Here is a 19,465-nt window from a genome sequence, read left to right on the forward strand (position 1 = left end):
GCGGTACCATTCATTCTGAAAGGCACCCCAATGCACCTTGCTGAGGGATATGTGTTGCAGCACTAATGTGCATTAGGGTGTGCTGCCAGAAATGATACATGTACAATTTATGGTGAGTTTTGCTGCATTAGGCAGCTCATTCAAAGAACTGTCTGCCCTAATGCAACGGACCTTAGTGGGTGCACACAATGGTGTAAATAGCCTCGAGGGCTTTATACTTCTGTTACTTTGGTGCAGAAGTATAAGCACATACTGTATGTATTGGCGTATAACACGCACAGGCGTATAACACGCAGCCTAACTTTAAGGAGGGAAGTTTCAGGGAAAAAACTTTCCACAGCCCCCTGCATATAACACGCAGGTACAGTTTACCCTCTATTTTAAGGGTAAAAAAGTGAGTGTTATACTGTATATCGCACCTGCAACTGCACCTAAAACATATGGAGACATTTGTACCATGGTTAACATATATACAGGTCTTCGTTGTGCATTTTGTAGGGGGCCTTTTTAAAAATCCTGCTTGCTGATGTTTTTTTTTTTTTATAACAGGACTTAATAGTTCCACGTGTAAAATGAATATGTAAATTCACTATATGTGCGTTTTAATGCCCACAGCTGCACAGAGGACTGTAGATCACATACAGAGATGCTTGTTGAAATGCTTTACAATGCACCAAATAATTCATGCATTTTAAGTACTAATGTGTAAGCAGGACCTAACACAACATTGAACCAAAACGTAAAAGTAGTAGTGAACAGTAATTATGACAATAAACTCAGTATGTATGTAGAGTAGTGATGTAATTGCTGTAAATGCAATTCTGTCAGACTAATTTGACAACAGTGAGGTTATAAGTAAAAACAGCTCTAAACATGTAGTAAAAGATAAATGAGTTTTTCAACAAGGGAAGGGCCATTACATTTACGTGAAAACATTCAATCCATTGTTTTCATTTCCTCTGTCATTACAAGGATGGGTGATGTTGTGCAATCATTTTTAGCACAGCAGCTTGCTATAACGCCTACTTAGAATCTGAATAGGTTGATTTGTATATGAATGGTACATGTTCCTGGCTTGATTTATCAACAAGCATTGCAATGTTTGCTAGAGTTATAAAGACTATGGGCATGACCAAACAAATACAATGTAGAAAGTAAAAAATGCTTAAAAAGGAGAAGTATAGCCAAAGCTTTTTTTGGCTGTACTTATCCTATGGATCACAGGAGTGCAGTTTGTTCTGCACTCCTGTCACCTGTTTTCAGGCAACAGTGGGATGAATCCCGCTGTCAGCTGACATCACAGAGCTGGTCCAGGCTCTGAAAAGATCTAGCCCAGATGATGGACCAGGAAGTGACAGAGCCTCTCAGGGAGCCACTGAGAGCCTGAGTCAGCCACTCCTGCCCCTTCACAGCCCAGTGCTCCAGTGAACACTGGAGGGGAGAGCAGAGAGCCACTGACCAACAGTCCCCAGCTCTCTACAGCCTGAAGACCCAGAACTGAGTGATTAGTGGTCTTTGATCGCTCAGTTCTCGGTCTGGAGCCGTTGGGGGACAGATGGACTTTCGGACAGATGCTGCATCCACCTAGGTGAGTAGTTTTTTTATCCAGAACTTTTCTTTTAATGTTTGTCAAGCCAAAACTGTTTTCCTAGGGTTGGATAGAGTGGTGAAGGATTAGAACATCTGTCAGTTTTTTACTGCTATCCAGAGTCCTGTTAGGGGATTTCCCCTCACTTCCTGTCCTGCTGGAATTATTTTACCAGACAGGAAGAAAGAGAAAATCTCACGAATTGCCACAGTTTGATCAAACAGGGTACAAATTCCATTAGAAAAAATGTATTAATAACTAAAGGGGGTTGTAGAAATTAGCCAATAATTAAACTTGAACAACTTACTGCGAGAGAATGAAAAATAATTAAACAACGGCAAAACAGAAGTATCAGCCTAAAAACTATACTGAATAGAAAGAGTAAAGGATAAAACAAAAATTTCAATCTGACAGATTTACCTTGTATCCCACTCATCAGAACCAGTATCATATTTGTACGTTGGCTGAAAGTTTATCTCTCCTTCCGTGAAACCATCAAAGACTGCTTTTTCCTCCCTCTGCTGCTTCAGCTGAGATAACAGACCAGTAGTTAGTTAGTGAGAAACTGCTTATTACTTTTACAGGGCATTCAAGTAGAGCTTGATATAATATACAAAACAAGGATATGTGATAAATGCTGAAACTTACTAATAGAATTATGTCATTACAAACGTTCTGCCTACAATAGGTACCACAGGATGTGTGTGACTTTTTTTTTCAAAAACCAGAAAAGCCTCTTGATCTTTATTTTTATTTGCTACCAAGGGTGTTAGTTCCTTAACTTTGGGGTAAACCATGCACCCCAGAGTTGAACCACCTGTCTAATACAAATGCATCAGTCACCAAAAGAGGCATTGCAGTCAAATGCAGTCAGTGAGAAATATTACTCTCACTTAAAAAGCACCCAAGGAGAAACACAGGGAAACCACACCACCACTGAATCTCTTCAGCTCGCTGGGGACTTGCAGGGACCAGAAAACTGCACACCAGTGCCCCTAGTGGGAGAACCAAGAGATATTCCTGTCCACAAAATAAGGACCCAATCTTCACCCAACACAGCAGGCTATGTCACACTAGACCAGTGATGGCGAACCTTAACAGCCAAGGTTTGCCATCACTGCACTAGACCCTCAGGGACTCAATCTCCCATTTTTTGGGGTCCACTGCCCTGGACCTGTACAGCACCCTGCTGGAAACTCATTGGTCAGTAAAAAAAAAAAAAAAAAACCAGTGAAGATTCCGTAGCCACAGGATCCAGCACCAATCAGCCTCATTACAAGCAACCCCAGCTTAAATGTCCGCTAAAGAGTCCCAGACAGGCAAGTCTCTTGTGCAACATCACTGGATTGAAATGGGGCTCAGGTAAGTATTAGGAGGGCTGAAGGGGGCTGCTGCACACAGTTTTTTTTTATCTTAATGCATTCCAAAAAAACTTCTGCCTTTAGAATCACTTTAAGATAGGGAGGGGGGCATAGAAAAACTTTTCCTTCTAACAAAAGTAATAACAAGCACCTTTTTTTTCACATTTGGTTACACAACCTAATGAAAATACTTACAAAAACATACTTGTTTTTTCGACCTGTCAAACCAAGGGTATTAAAGAATACTGGATCACTTCATACCTGATCAAACTCATAGATGGATTTATAGTCCTTAATTCCAATAAGTTTCTTCACTTTCTCAACATCTATGTCCTTTAACCTGTAGTTTAGATCTCCAAGCCATAACACAACACTATAAAATGTAAAACAAAATGTTGCGCCATTATTAACATGTAATACACACAAAGGTCATTTAACACTGACACTAGCATACAATACTCATCATCAACAGAAATAAGTGAAATCTTCCACAGAGCTTAAAGCCCAAGTTTAGAAAAAAAAAAAAATCAGCACCAGCGACATTATTTACAATCATTGTAATTTTTGCTGGTGCTGGCTCTTTCTTTTGTCTTCTGATGCCCCCGATGCCCCACAGCCATAGTCCTCTGGTACAGCGGAGGTTAATAGAGCCAAGGGACCTGTTATATGCACTTGTCAACAGTACTGACTATGATCGCCCCCCTTACAGTCACAGGAGTTGTACCAAAGTTTTTATGAATGAAGCACAATCAATGAATGGAGGAGGCAGACCTTTAACTCATCCATCACAAAACAGCTTATCAGGATGCTTTCAACCTCCATATCCGTTAATCAGAATGGGTTCAACCCCCACAGAAAAAAATAGTGGGAACAACTGGAGTTTTAAATGACCCAGAAGACTGGAAACAGCACTGGTAGATACAACAGGTCAACCCCCTAGTTCCCGAGTGGTGCACTCTATCAATTAATCAAGAACAACCTTTCTTTAATTTGGGAGTAATAGCAGGAGACTGCGACCCGTTAGGGGTGAGCTCATCAGTGAAAGACTGAAGTGAGTCTCTGCCGCAAATAGCTTGGAAGTCACAAATGCTGCAGGCAAATCAGATTAAAAATAGGCAGGAAGGGCATGGGAGCATGCTTGTGGCCTCTGTGGCTAGAGTCAGCAAAGAACTGGGAGATTTGGGCCATAACTTCTTGTATGACCATGGTGAAAACCATAGCCAAAAGGGGTATAAGAAAGGTGATAAATTTGATTCAGAAAGCCACATCCGGCAGGGCCAAAGATGACTCCAAGGACAGGATAGACTTCCAAGAGGAGAGAATAACACAATGTCAGCACTATCACTAGGTCCTTTGCAAACAGCCATGGCGACCTTGTGGCTGTAAGGCAACATATTGGCTCAGGGTAAGAGGCAAGACTCAGGTGACAGTATAACCTAAAAGGTTAAAGGCTTTGTGTATCCCTCAGTGGATGAGGGACATTTTTATTTTGCCTTGACATACTCCAACTGTGACATTTGCTCAAGTGTGAGAAGGTATACTTATCAGATGAACAGTCCTGCTTCCCCACTTGAATCTAATAAACAGGCCCTGAATTAGTTACATTTTTTACTTCATCAAAAAGTCAACACATTGGAGAGGTTAGATCAGGCATGTCCAAAGTCCGGCCCGATTTAATGTGGCCCCCCTGGTAATTTGGATATATATCTTTTGTGGCCCCTAGGGCCACAAAAGATATATAGTGTATTTATCGGCGCTGCCTCGGAGGGGACAGGGAGGGGGCAGCATGAGCGCTGTCAGATTACATACAGGATAATCTCCTGTTTACTTGGCGGCCTCTGTAATAGGAAGTCCCGTCTCCTGGGCTGGTATTGGACGACTGTCCTGTCTATCATAGGAGGCAGGACTTTGTATTAAAGAGGCCACGAGTAAACAGGAGATTCTCCTGTATGTAAATCTGTCGGCGCTCGTCCCACCCCTCGTCCCACCCCCAGGCTGCAGATGTGCATTAATCAGGCTGCACTGAAGGCAATGGTGAGGCCGCATTCATGCCAATGGTGAGGCTGCATTCAGGGCAATGGTGAGGCTACAGATGGGCACTGATTAGGCTGCATTGATGGGCACTGACCCTTATTTTGCTTCACAGTTCTTTATTTAGTGAAGTGAAGGTGTGTGTTATATGCCAATAAATATGGTTTATCCAAATAACATGCCCAAGCTCATCTCTTCACCACACACAGCCACAAAGGCAAGAGAATTCTTGTTGGGCAATGTATTAGTGCTCGCATGAACACACTTAGACCGAATTTCTATGGTTGAAAGAATGTCAGGCAAAATGGTTGGCCCTCATGCACGTTCACTTAATCAAATCTGGCCCTCTTTAAAAAAAAATTGGACACCCCTGGGTTAGATCTTAGACACTTTGAAGTCCTTCCTTTCTTTAATACGTATTTACAATAAAAGTAATGCGATATCTGAATAGAAACACATACTCATGTTTGTGAAGGGTCAGAGGAGGAAGTGTTCGATCCACCTCTGGAAATTGCATTCTGGAGCAGATGTCTCGGAAGTCCTGATTCCTCCTTTCAAATTCATCAACATGGGCAGCCAAGTGGGAATTTATAACACAAATGTGAGTGTTATGAAACCGGAACCGAACGGCTACACCTCCCTTGTTACCCTGAAAAATAAATGTACTATAAATTACACAAAAGACAAAGAGCATGTGGAAAAGCAAGTCTTCTACACAAATGAAAGAGGTCCATGTTTTTAAAGATTCGCAGTTTTCTGTGCAACCGCAGTTGCAAATTGTTGATCCTGCAGTTGTTTACCTTGGCATGGAGGGTTACATCTGATCCTACAGCTCTTCCCTGCTGCCTTTACACAGAGAACTGAGTGATCAAAGACTGCTCAATTCTTGGCTCTGCTTTGAGCAGACAGCTGTGACCGTCAGTCACCGGCTCTCTGCTCTGCCCCTCCAGCACTCACTGGAGTGCCGGACTGGGGAGAAGGTTAGAGCAGCTGGCTCAATCGCTCACTGATGCACCGAGAGGCCAAGCCAGCTGCCCATCAGCCATCTGGGCAGATCCCAAAATATTGTCAGGATCCCTGCAGAGCCTGGACCATTTGTGCTCGTTGAAAACACCCTGACATTTCCTTTTAAAATGGTGTTGTGTGTGATCACTACCAGTAACTAAAACTACTGGCTTCAAAAACAGAACTGGCCACTTTAATGATATTTTCACAATTCTTTGCCATATCAGCTACATTTGTACTTTGGAAATGTATGCCTGACTAATGCTAGGTATACACTAATAGAATGTTGTTCTACATTTTTCATTCATTCGTTTTCTAATCTATAGTGAGTCAAATCAATGTTAATTTTGGACCGCAGTAACAAGATAATCAGAAGGAGAAAAAAAAAGGAAAATTTTCCTCAAATGTACAATTTTCTAACAGTGTATGTGGTTTTCATTTTGGTAAAAAGTCCATTCATTACTAAATCGAATGTTAGAACCAAAACAAAATCTTGAACTACTTTCGAACAACATTCAAAGGGTACTGAGAATGTTTATAAGAATATTTATACAAACTTTCATTCTAAATTTTATGCCCAGCTTAAGTTGTAAAGTCTTAAAGGGGTTGTAAACCCTCACGGTTTTCACCTTAATGCATTCTATGAATTAAGGTGAAAAACCTTCTGTGCTGCAGCAGCCCCCAAGAGCCCCCCTTTTCTTACCTCAGCCCGATCATTCCAGCGATGGGCACGAGCACAGCAGCTCCAGCCACTGTCTCGGGTCCTCATTGGATAGATTGATAGCAGCGGGAGCCATTGGCTGTCAATCAAATCCAGTGACCCAGGAGTCGGGGGCCAAATCCTGCTGTCTGTGTCAATGGACGCAGCAACAGAACTCGGGAGCACATTTATACTTACCTAGGTAGATGCAGCATCGGTCTGATGCTGCATCTGTCCTCCGCCGCCTCTACACTGAGAACCAAGTGATTCAACATCATCGATGGCTTGGTTCTCACAGCGGAGAGCTGCTGACTGTCAGCATCTCTCCTGCTCTGCTCCTCCATGCTCATTGGAGCGCTGAGCTGTGGAGGGGCTCGCTGAAAAACTGAGACAGGCATCAGTCCAGGCACCTGGCGGATCCAGACTTTACTGTCGGGATGACGTGGTGCCTGGACCGATATTGGTGACGTCAGAAGAGAGCGGACTTTCTGCTAAAATCGGGTCACAGGAGTCCAAAACGTAATGCACTCCTTTGACCCATAGTGGAAGCCCCAGCCAAACAAGCTCAAGCTGGACTTCACCTTTAAAATGACGGTCTTTTTCAGTGTATAAGAAAAGTGATAAATTTGATTCAGAAAGCCAGCAGTTTTATACACAGTAGAAACTGTTATTATAATACAAATGTAGTAAAAAATGATTGCTTTATATATGCAGGTGCACACATATTAGATTAAACATTTGATAGAATGAATATAGGAAACCTATATAGCCTGACTTACATTCACTAAAACAGTCCTTCAGCAATACAAAACTCTAGGGTATTTTATGCACTCTACTCACCATCCTACCCATGATTCCTGTGCCAACAGTTTCTGCTTCTACCTCTGAGATGTGAACAGCTAACTCCTTCTTAATGTAGAACAGCAGCATAATTCCAACAAGTCTTATTAGCTTTACCTAAAAATGAATAGAAAAAGTGTTTTTGCACTTTAGTAAATGATACTGCAATTAACAGTTACAAGTATAGCAAAAACCTTTCACGGCATACATCTTGTATACATACACTATTGATAATTGACTTACATTCACACTGACATCCTTCGCTACTCTTTTCCCTATTAAGGAATTATTTATTTTTTCTAATGGCTGTCCTTAGCCAAGAGAAAAAAAATCATATTTCTTCCAGTCAGATAGTGTTATCAAAAAAAAAAAATAGAAAAACAACAGCGTTAGGCTGCATGCACACTGGGCTTAAAAAACGTCTGTTCCCTTGGCATGTTTTTTGTATACAGTTTAGGCGAGTTGGAGAGTTTTGCGTTTTTCTGCCAGAAAGCTCCAATTAGAAACACCAACCAGAAGGTTTTTTTTCCCCTTCCCATAAACATTGAGCTTAAAGGGGTTGTAAAGGAAAACATTTTTTTTCATAATAAGCATCCTTTACCTGCAGACATTCCTCTTTTCACTTCCTCATTGTTCGTTTTTGCTCAGAAGTTGCTCTATTTCTTCTCTGTTCTGTTCACTTCCTGCTTATCTGATTTTACTGACCACCGTGATGGGAGGATTTACTGCGGTGGTCAGTAACGTGCTCACTCCCTCCTGGGAACTACATCTGTGTGGCAGGACGCTCTCTACGTGTTAGAAACCTCAAGGAGGTGTGAATTACTGGGTGTGCCCTCGTGTTTTTTCACCATCCTATGCATTAAGGTGAATAAACTGACACTGACCAGCCCCCCCGTTTTACTCACCTGAGCGCGTGCGGGGACGCCCTCTACCTCTCTGCCCGTTGTCTCGACTCTTGATTGTAAGGTTGATAGCAGCACAGCCATTGGCTCCCTCTGCTGTCAATCAAATCCAATGACGCATCTATTTTGTGTCTACGGACGCCAAAGCTTGACTCGGAAGCGTGCCCGAACGGTAACCCCCCCAGGGAGAGCGCTTCGCCTAGGGGGTTTACCGATGCGGGGAGGAGCCGATAGCACTGCCGGGGGACCCTAGAACAGGTGGATCAGGGCCACTCTGTGCAAAATGAACTGCACAGTGGAGGGAAGTATGACATGTTTGTTAATTAGAGAAAACCCCTTTAACATATGCCTGTAATCATCCTAATATGCATGGACACATAGGATAACATTGAGCTACTTCTACAGGCAAAGCACAAAACACTTGTAGAAGCAGCGATTTTTAAGCCAGTGTGCATAGACCGTAAACCCTGTTTTTAAGTCTGAGTTTTCACAGCTGCCATCCAGTGGTTGTTGGCAGTGACACAAGTTAGCTTAGGTTCACACTGAAATGCGGGTTTGAACTCGTGCGAGTTTACTTCAAACCGGCATTTCAGTCCGACTCTGGGGGCAAATTTCAGAGACATCTGTGCGGATTCCTATTGAAATCGCCCCAAAACCGCCAAAAGTAGTGCAGGAACTACTTTTGGGAACCTGTGCGGCGTCGCACTGATTCGAATGGTCCTGTTGCCAGTAATAGGCACAGATTTGGCATGCGATTTTACGCATGTCAAGTCAGCCCGATGTGAACGGGGTCTAAGGGAGCAATAAAGGGCTACAACAACTTTTATGCACACATCACATGCGGATTCCTATTGAAATCGCCCCAAAACCGCCAAAAGTAGTGCAGGAACTACTTTTGGGAACCTGTGCGGCGTCGCACTGATTCGAATGGTCCTGTTGCCAGTAATAGGCACAGATTTGGCATGCGATTTTACGCATGTCAAGTCAGCCCGATGTGAACGGGGTCTAAGGGAGCAATAAAGGGCTACAACAACTTTTATGCACACATCACATGCGGATTCCTATTGAAATCGCCCCAAAAGCGCCAAAAGTAGTGCAGGAACTACTTTTGGGAACCTGTGCGGCGTCGCACTGATTCGAATGGTCCTGTTGCCAGTAATAGGCACAGATTTGGCATGCGATTTTACGCATGTCAAGTCAGCCCGATGTGAACGGGGTCTAAGGGAGCAATAAAGGGCTACAACAACTTTTATGCACACATCATTTTGGGGGTCCATTCACACCAAGGCCAAAATATAGATTTTTTTAAACAGGCTCAGTTTACACTAATGCGTTGGTACACACTCTGCAAAGTTGATTCCTATGAATGAATGATTTGTTTGTGTAAGCAGAGCCTCACACAACCGCACTAAATTTCTAATTTGACAGGAGCTGACCAAGAGAAGCACCCCTGGCTTCTGTAAAAGAGGTGGTGCCCTGGGGTGGGAGCTGCAGACTCTGACCATGCTCCAGGTTACATGCTAAATATGGGTGTAACATGAAACATGCTTAGAAAGGTGGAGTTCTGTATAAAGATATTAAAGTGTATAATAGCCATACCTTTGCATATTTGGCTCTTGGGTGTAATGCTTCGGATACTGCTTTGAACCATTCTTCTTCCTTGGGAGTGTCATTGAAAAAAAATGCTTCCTTGCTTAGGTCAAGTTCTTGAAACCTGTGACAAAAGAAGACTAATTAATGCTTTCATAAGCAGACTTTATGCCTATTCAGGTTTCCTGGCCTGCTCAGAGTTGGACAGCGCTGTGATTCTCCATGTCACCGGAACCACTGTATGCTATTTGTATGTGAGCTGTGACCAATAACTTTTCACCCAACATAATGCATCACTTTATTTACTTTTGTTCCTTCTCTCACCTCTTTCATATTTCTCTTTTTTAGCTTCATCCTTTTTTACCCTTTTATTATCCTTTCTACCTACAGCAATGTTTCTTTCCACGTGCGAATATTAGGCAATCGAGTCTTCTTGAGGTACTTTCATATGTCATGCCTGACCAACCCTTTTTCTCTAACTTAAATGAATTGTCATATTTGATATTACTTTCTTTGTTGTATTTATTATTATTTTACTACCTTAGTGGATATTTAAATAAAATTGTATTTTGACTTGTAAATCCCATATCTTGGAGTACAGTACAGGACACAGGCTGACTTATCAAAATTCCCTGGGTTATAGGATGGTTCCTGTAGCAAGCAATGCAGAGTAACACAAAAATGGAAGGGTGTCCTGTGTCCAGTACAATACTCCAAAATATGGAATTTTCAAGCAAGTCAAAAATGATTTTATCTTATATTGTACTTTACAGGACACATGCTGATTATTCATGAACCCTGGGATGTCCTCAAGCAATGGAGAAGGGTGGGCCAACAACTAGGCAAACAGAAACTGTGCCAACAGACCCAAAAAGAACAAAGTTCAAAACAGACCCAAATTTTCAGCTGCATCTGCAGAAGACTGGACCATCCACCTAGTAGAATTTTGAATATTCTGTACAGAGGACCAGATGGCGGCCTTACAAAGCTGGGTGACAGAGGCTTGATGTCCCAGGACACCCCACCAAACTGGGGTAGGTGTGTAAAAGTGCAGGAGGAATTTTGCCCTTTAAAGTGTAAGCTCTGGTGATGAGCCCGTCTTATCTAGCTAGCGATGCTGGACTTGTAAGCAGGATGTCTCTAGTGATGTCCCAAAAATAGGGCAAATAGGGCATCCATCTTCCTGATGGAAGCTGTTGTTTTGAGGTATACTCTAATGGCTGTGACTACATCCAGGCAGTGAAGAGCACTTTCTTTTGGGTGCTTTGGAGAAGGACACAAAGGACTATGTCTTCACTGAGGTGGAAGAATGATGCCACCTTAGGAAGAAATTATAGCCTTAGGTGTAAGACAACCTTGTCCATCTGAAGAAGAGGAATGGCTCCTTACAAGAGAGCTGCTAGCTCAGAGACACATCTGACAGATGTAATAGCAACCAAGAAGGTAACTTTGCATGAGGGATCATTTAAGGGAACTTCCTTGATGTGCTCAAATGGTGGTTTCTACAGGGCTGAGAGAAGCAGATTAAGGTTTCAAGGCTGTAAGGAGGGCCTGATTTGAGATACACCGTCAATAAAGTTTTTGAGCACAAAGAAATCTCTGGGACTGAAGTGCCTGTGTTCACACCAGAAGGATTTCCAGGTGTGATGTTAGATCTTTCTATAAGTGGCATTTCTTGTTTTTCGTAATGCAGGAATGACAGACTTACAAAACCCTCTGTCCCTTAAGACATTGGTGTCAACAGCCATGCCGCTAAAACCAGTGACTGAGAATTAAGATGTAACAGAGGGTCATGAGACAGCAGGACTAGCCTGTTGGGAAGAGATCAGGCGTCATCTTCTAATAGCTTGAGTATGTCTATGTACCAGGTTCTTCTGGGCCAGTTTGGTGCAATGAGAATCACCAGTTTGTTGCTCTTGTTCTAGTTTGTGGAACAGGTGAGGCTAAATTTGCACAGGTAGAAAAGCATAGGTTAGCATGAACTAAGACCAGGGAATTATCAATGCATCTGAAGACAGTGCTGGAAGATCCCTGGTTCTGTCCACAAAGCAAGGTAACTTGTTGAAGCTGGAAGCCACAATACTACATCTAGGGTCTCCAATCTCTGTCATATCAGGTTGAAGATGCTGGTGTGAAGAGTACATTCACCTTCATCCAGGTGGTGATGGCTGAGGTTATCCACCTTTAAATGGCCACTCCTTGAATGTGGACAGTAGAGACCACTGGACAGTGCTTCTCCAACCATGAAACGATCAGGTTTGCTTCCCTCAAGGCTGCATGACTCCAGGTACCCCCATGGTAACTGATGAAAGCCACAGGTGTGGCACTGTCGGAATGTACCCTGATTGGATGTCCTGGCAGAAGGGGGTTCAAGTGGTGCAGAGCCATCCTTATTGCCCTAAGCTCAGGATGTTAATGTGGAGATTAGCTTCCTCCAGTAACCAAGTTCCCTGAGCTGTAAGATGTTTGTTAAAAGTGGAACTAAAGTCTTGTGTTAAAAATATGAGCAGGCAGGCTGTTTGCTGCAGAACAGACATACAATGTCTGCTCTGCAATAAAATAAACCCAAGTGCTTGCTCGCAGTCTTTCTTAGAATGCACACCGAGCTGTGCATGCACAGCTTAATATACATTTTTCCATTGTGGCTGTGTGCCAGGATGACTGAATTCCTCCACATGCCCAGGGGTAATGTCACCCTGCACTGGACAAGCAAGATTGGCACGCATAAAAAGTTGGGGAGAAAATGCAGGCACCAATGTGAGCCCTCTTGGGCATCAGACTATTGGATTTCAGGTAAAATTCACATACTTTAGTTTTAGCTTTAAAGCCCCATACACATGAGGTGGGCTACGCTGGGGTCCGCCTGCTCAGCAGGGAATTTGTCTGCTGATCCCAGCTGAGCAGGCAGATGGCTGGTCTGTGTCCACTCCACTTATTCAGAGCCGACACAGACACAGCCCACTGTCCTCTATGTACAGTTGGATGTGCGCGTTCACAACTGACTGCCATCCGATTCAATCCGCCAGATGGATGGGGAATGGATCCCCATCTGTGTGTTTTTAGCAGGTAGGATTGGATGTTGCACATGTCCATTGACTTCTGCTGCCCCTTAGAGGAGACTGGAGGCTCCGATTGGATCTGCCTGAAAAACTGACAGGTGGACCCGATCAGTCCACTAGTGTGAAAGGGGCCAAAGACTAAGAGGGCAGAGTCTACTACTAACAAACAATTTTGTGTGAACTCTTTTTGTACTGAATAGAGGTCAGCAATGATTTTAATAGTGGTGAAAATCTTTTCTGCATTGACCCAATCATTGTAAATTTACCATTCTATTTGTTCATAAACTAGGAATATATATATTTTGTATATACCATGGGCCAGATCCACAGAACAATTACGCCAGCGTATCTATTGATACGCCGCGTAATTTCAAATTTTGCGCGTCGTATCTTTGTTTTGTATCTACAAAACAAGATACGACGGCATCTCGGATGGATCCGACAGGCGTACGTCTTAGGCCCCGTACACACGACCGGATCTGTCCGCTGTATTTATACGCGTATCAGTTCCAGCAGATAGATCCGGTCGTGTGTAGCGCCTAGCGGACATTTTCAAGCGGACATTTGTCCAGCCGCCGGTTTTCCAGCGGATACAAATTTCTTAGCATGCTAAGAAATCTATCCACTGGAAACCTGTCCTTCGGACTTATCCGGTCGTCTGTACAGACTCACCGGAAAAGTCCGTCGGATCCCCATCCCTCGCATGCGTCGAAATGATTCGACGCATGCGTGGAAGTATTTACCTTCCAGGGTCGCGCACGTCGCCGCGTCATTGTCGCGGCCACGTCACCGTGGATGTTTTCCGCGGGGATTTTGATCTGATGGTGTGTACAGCCATCAGATAAAAATCCGCCAGCGGACATATCCGATGGAAACGGTCCGGCGGACCGTTTGCATCGGATATCCGCCCGTGTGTACAGGGCCTTAGTACGCCGTCAGATCTTAAGGTGCAATTTTTCGGCGGCCGCTAGGTGGCGTTTCCGTCGAATTCCGCGTTGAGTATGCAAATTAGCTAGTTACGGTGATCCACGAACGTACGTCCGGCCGGCGCATTTTTTTACGTTGTTTGCGTTCGGCTTTTTCCGGCGTATAGTTAAAGCTGCTATATGGTGGCGTACTCAATGTTAAGTATGGCCGACGTTCCCGCGTCCAATTTAGAATTTTTGACGTCGTTTGCGAATAGGAATTTGCGTAGAATGACGTCACCGTCGTAAGCGGCTGGTTCCGGTTTAATTTCGAGCATGCGCACTGGGATACCCCCATGGACGGCGCATGCGCAGTTAAAAAAAAACGTTGTTTACGACGGGTCACGACGTATTTACATAAAACACGCCCCCATCACAGAGATTTGAATGGCGCGCCATTACGCCGCCAGAGATACACTACGCCGCCGTAACTTACGGCGCAAATTCTTTGAGGATTCGAAAACAAACAAATAAGTCACGGCGGCGCAGTGTTTCTTAGATACGCTGCGCCCGGCGGATTAATGCGCCGAGGTACGTGAATCTACCCCCATATATTTAGCAGGTCTCATTAAATCTAAATAGGCATGGTGAGATGGAAGAGATTCCAGTGTGGCAATACTAAGGCTTTTGCACACTGCAGAAATAAGCATATGAACACTGGCAAGCATTTTTGTGAATCTGTAACATAAGGTTCATAAGAGCTTGAGGGGAGAAATCTTCTCGGGTAGTGGAGCTGGAGAAAGCTTGTTGCACAAACTAGTGTCTACCATTGAAGGATTTTATCACGTTCACAGTACTGATGTAGTATATACAGCTGAGAATGAGTCAACAGCTACCTTACAAGTAGATTCGGAATTGATAATACATACCCAATACAGTATACATCTGGTGGTTCAACATCTGTACTTAGCCATGGTTGCAAACTTTCCTTTGGTGACTGTCCATTCACATTGTATGTTCCTACAAAAAACCTAGACAAAGACAAAGCTACAATTGAACCATGGAACATTTAGTAAGGTATGGAATCCAACATAAATGATCAACATAACTGCACAATTCACTAAAGAACAGATATTAGTCATCATGCAAACTGAGATGGAAGCCACAGCATACAAAATAGGTGTTACATGGTAACAGTTACTGACACTTTACGGAACTAAGAAAGTCACTTGTAATGTTCAGTTGATATGCACCCTTAAAGCTAAACGATACCATCCAAAACATACAATGTAATGTAAATGGACATTTTTTTTTTTTTTTTCTGGCACAATGTTAATTCTTAACCTTATTCTAACTACAATTTCTGTTCAAGGCAGCACAGTGGTAATACTGGCACATGTCTGAGGGAGGGATTGGATAAAACACTGGCCATGCTCTGCCCGCTCAACAATAACTATTATATGCTATATGAAGTTAAAGCTACTATAGATGGGAGATGGGGTGTCCCTATTGCCTAGAACACATGGGGAGAATGTGGCAGACATTGGTCGGGTCCAAAAAACTGTTCGACAATAAGCCTATGTGTAGGTCAGCTGGTCCGACAGATGCTGACCCAATGAGCATGCTGGAAAACCAGCAGCTGACCGTCTCCCGATCAGCGATGTTCAGAGTGTTATGGTGGGGGGCATCCCCCCATTAGAACACAACAGCTCAGTGGGGAAAATTGCTGTACCAACGTCTGACTTTTAGTACAGCAGCTGCAGCCGGAGCTGTGAGTTTTTTTTAGTTTAACCCATTGGGCTGAAAAAAAAAAAAAAAAAAAAAAATATATATATATATATATATATATATATATATATCTCTCTCTCTCTCTATATATATCTCTCTATCTATATACTGTATATATATATATATATATATATATATATATATATATATATATATATATATATATATATATTAGTGTGTACCAGGCTTAAAGGGGTTGTAAAGGTTCATGTTTTTTCACCTTAATGCATCCTATGCATTAAGGTGAAAAAACATCTGACAGTTACAGCCCCCCCGTTTTACTTACCTGAGCCCGTTCACCTGCTGCGCTCGCCCCCAACATCCTCTTCTCCGGTCAGTCTGGCCTTTGATTGGCTAGAGTGGATGGATTGATAGCAGCGCAGCTATTGGCTCGCACTGCTGTCAATCACATGCAATGACGCGGCATGCTGGGGGGCGGGGCCAAGTGGTACAGTGAGCGGCTATAGCCGCCAGCTGTTTTACGAGAGCACGCCCGCAAGAACTAACCCCCATGGGAGAGAGCTCCCATGAAGGGGGTTAGTTCTTGCGGGGAGGAGCCGAGACAGCTGCCGAGGGACCCCAGAAGACCAGGTTCGGGGCCACTCTGTGCAAAACGAGCTGCACAGTGGAGGTAAGTATAACATGTTTGTTATTTAAAAAAAAAAAAAGATCCTTTACAACCCCTTCAAGGCTTATGTTTTGAGTCACAGGTTTTCTGCACAAGGTGGCTACGGACAATTTCTTGCTGTCCTGTACAGGATGCCATGAGGGTAAGCAGGAAGAGATTTTCATTATAGAACCTTTGATGTCCTTGGTTTAAATGCGTTTCACTATATAACTGGGCATAGGACACACACTCATTATAAATGTGACCATGTAAATTGCATATTAGTTAATATAAAACAATTTTACCAATAGTTCTTAATAATACTGATGGATAAATCAGTACAGTAAACTTTTATAAACTGAACCCATTTAAATATGATTTGATAGAGTGAGCTTCTCTGACACAGCTGACTTCCTGCCCAGAAAACCAAAAGATAACTGTTACACTTATGTTTCCTTTAAAGTTTAGCCTGTCAAAGTAGATAGTAAAGACAAAAAAAATCTGCAAAGTAAATTTATATAAAAACACCAAAAATACTTTTGATGCACTTATAGATACATTACATAGATTTTTGTAAATGTTAGCAGTAGTACTTTCACAAAAAGTAAAGCCTTTGTTAATATTTATTTTCTATTTTTCAAAGTTTATACATTTTTAAAACAGTTCTATACCCTTTATAATAATAAACACAGGGTGTACCAATAACACAGGAATGCCTACCACTGTTATTGGTACCACAATTTGTCTTTAGTCTCCTATAATTGAAGGATCTGGTCTGAACAGAGCAACAGGGAGGAGGAAATGGGATGAGACACTCCTCAGGCTTATTCAGTTGTGTGTAAATTTCAGCTTGAGCTACTGAGCTCTGTAAACAGGATAGAGCTCTGTTGGAAATGGGTGAATATAAAACTTGTGCGATACTGCATATATATTATTTCATATTTACCTGCCCAAACATTAACACTAATAATACTGTATACATTTCCTTTCTGAAAAGTGTGAACAGCTCATGAACCAAGATTAGCTTCTGATATCAAGTATATCCAGTATTTTCTATAAAACACTACAGATACACTGTCGTATCTCTGAGTCCGGCCGGTCGTATCTATGCGCCCGATTCATAGAATCAGTTACGCATAGATTTCTATTAGATCCGACCGGCGTAAGTCTCTTACGCCGTCGGATCTTAACTGCATATTTTACGCTGTCCGCTAGGGAGGTGTACGCTGATTTACGCCTAGAAATATGTAAATCAGCTAGATACGCAAATTCACGAACGTACGCCCGGCCGACGCAGTACAGTTACGCTGTTTACGTTAGACTTTTCCCGGCGTAAAGTTACCCCTGCTATATGAGGCGTATATGCGGCGTACCAATGTTAAGTATGGCCGTCGTTCCCGCGTCGAAATTTGAAAAAGTTACGTTGTTTGCGTACGTCGTCCGTGAATGGGGCTGGACGTCATTTACGTTCACGTCGAAAACCAATGACGTCCTTGCGGCGTATTTTGGAGCAATGCACACTGGAAAATTCCACGGACGGCGCATGCGCCGTTCGGGAAAAACGTCAATCACGTCGGGTCAAGCCTGACTTACATAACACACGCCCACCTCTTCACAATTTGAATTAGGCGGGCTTATGCCAGCCTATTTACGCTACGCCGCCGCAACTAAATAGGATACGTTACGCCCGCACAAAGAAACGCCATTCTACGTGAATCTACCCCTATATGTTCAACACTAGTCTTATATGTTTGTCATTAATTGAATAAAATTTACCTACATAAAACAAACTTTTTCTTCTTTTTTTTTTTTTTTAACAGTACATTTTTTTTAATGTTTTTCCAGATAACAAAAACAACACGGAAAGGGAATCAGATGCAGGTAGTAGTAACTAGTTAGTTACTTAACATTTACCAATATGTTTTCAAGATATTTGTAATCATAACTGATAATTCCCATCATGAAATGCAACATATGTTTTACCCATGAATAGTTTTATATTACCTGTTTACCCCATTGGCAACACACTGTAAACAGGTAAGGTACAAAAAGGGAAACACTAATTTTTCTAAAACAAAAAGTTTCAATGCCAATATTAAACATGAAAAAAGCATTCTACCTCCTGCAGAAAAAAAATGAAAAAATATAAAAATTACCGGAAATCTTGTATGTAGGTGTATGTAGGTTCTTTTATCAGGAGCTCTGACTTAATTAAATTATCCCGTAATCCAAATTTGGAGATAGGCAGCATTTCTGCCTTGTTAACAGAGATTACATCTGCTGACCGCACCATGCCAGTAATGTCCGATTTTGTCTTATGTCTGCAAATAAAAAATAAAGTTGTTACTAACAAATATTTTGTGTACAGACATACATCTAAAGCTTGAAAACGCAAAATCAGGCTCACTTCTGCATAGAAACCAATGAACTTCTAACCCCGGCTTGTTCAATTAAACTTTGGTAATAAAACCTGGAAGCTCATTGGTTTCTATGCAGAAGTGAGCCTGATTTTGTGCTTTCCAGCTTTAGTAAATAAACCCCATTGTGTACTTAAAAATGGGGTATGCCTGTAAATGTAAAGGTAAGCATGGACCAGCAGTCTGTAAACTACAGCTAGAATGTGGCCCTACCTTCGGTCATTATTCCACCCTCACACACAAACAATGTGTGCCCCATCATCACTGAAAGCAATTGAAGGACCACTATTCCTTCCTCTGACATAAACAAGGAGGAACAAATCCTTCTAGTGATACCAACAATGGGCCACTATTCCCCAACTGACACCAATGATGGGACACCATTTCTTCCACTGACACCAATGACTAGGCATTATTCATTCCCCTGACATCAGTGACTGGGCACTATTCCTCTAATTGACATCAATGGTGAGGCACTATTCCTCCCACTGATATCAATGATTGGACGTCACTGTTTTTCCCACTGCCCACCAACCTTGGGGCACTTTTTATGCCCGGTGACTACCAAACTAGAGGGGTTCTTTACTCTTACTGACCACTAATGCTGGGATTTTTTTTACTCCCAATGGTTACAATATGTCTTCCCTAAGGTCTAAAGTACAGTGAATTGGT

At 42.6% G+C, this 19,465-nt stretch overlaps 1 protein-coding gene across 3 annotated transcripts in view; it reads right to left on the reverse strand.

Annotated features, from left to right (window-relative positions):
- The window catches only part of INPP5B (inositol polyphosphate-5-phosphatase B), a 177,062-nt gene that overhangs the window by 28,480 nt on the left and 129,117 nt on the right, over positions 1-19,465 (reverse strand). For all 3 annotated transcript variants that reach the window (XM_040337207.1, XM_040337206.1, XM_040337208.1), the window contains 7 exons: positions 18,533-18,697; positions 14,911-15,012; positions 10,027-10,141; positions 7,526-7,642; positions 5,442-5,629; positions 3,211-3,322; positions 2,009-2,118 (listed from right to left, as the gene is read on the reverse strand). In XM_040337207.1, the coding sequence (XP_040193141.1) occupies positions 2,009-2,118; positions 3,211-3,322; positions 5,442-5,629; positions 7,526-7,642; positions 10,027-10,141; positions 14,911-15,012; positions 18,533-18,697 (909 nt within the window). The remainder of the gene's footprint in view (positions 1-2,008; positions 2,119-3,210; positions 3,323-5,441; positions 5,630-7,525; positions 7,643-10,026; positions 10,142-14,910; positions 15,013-18,532; positions 18,698-19,465) is intronic.

The sequence above is a fragment of the Rana temporaria genome, chromosome 2, assembly GCF_905171775.1.
Source record: "Rana temporaria chromosome 2, aRanTem1.1, whole genome shotgun sequence".
NCBI lineage: Eukaryota > Metazoa > Chordata > Amphibia > Anura > Ranidae > Rana > Rana temporaria.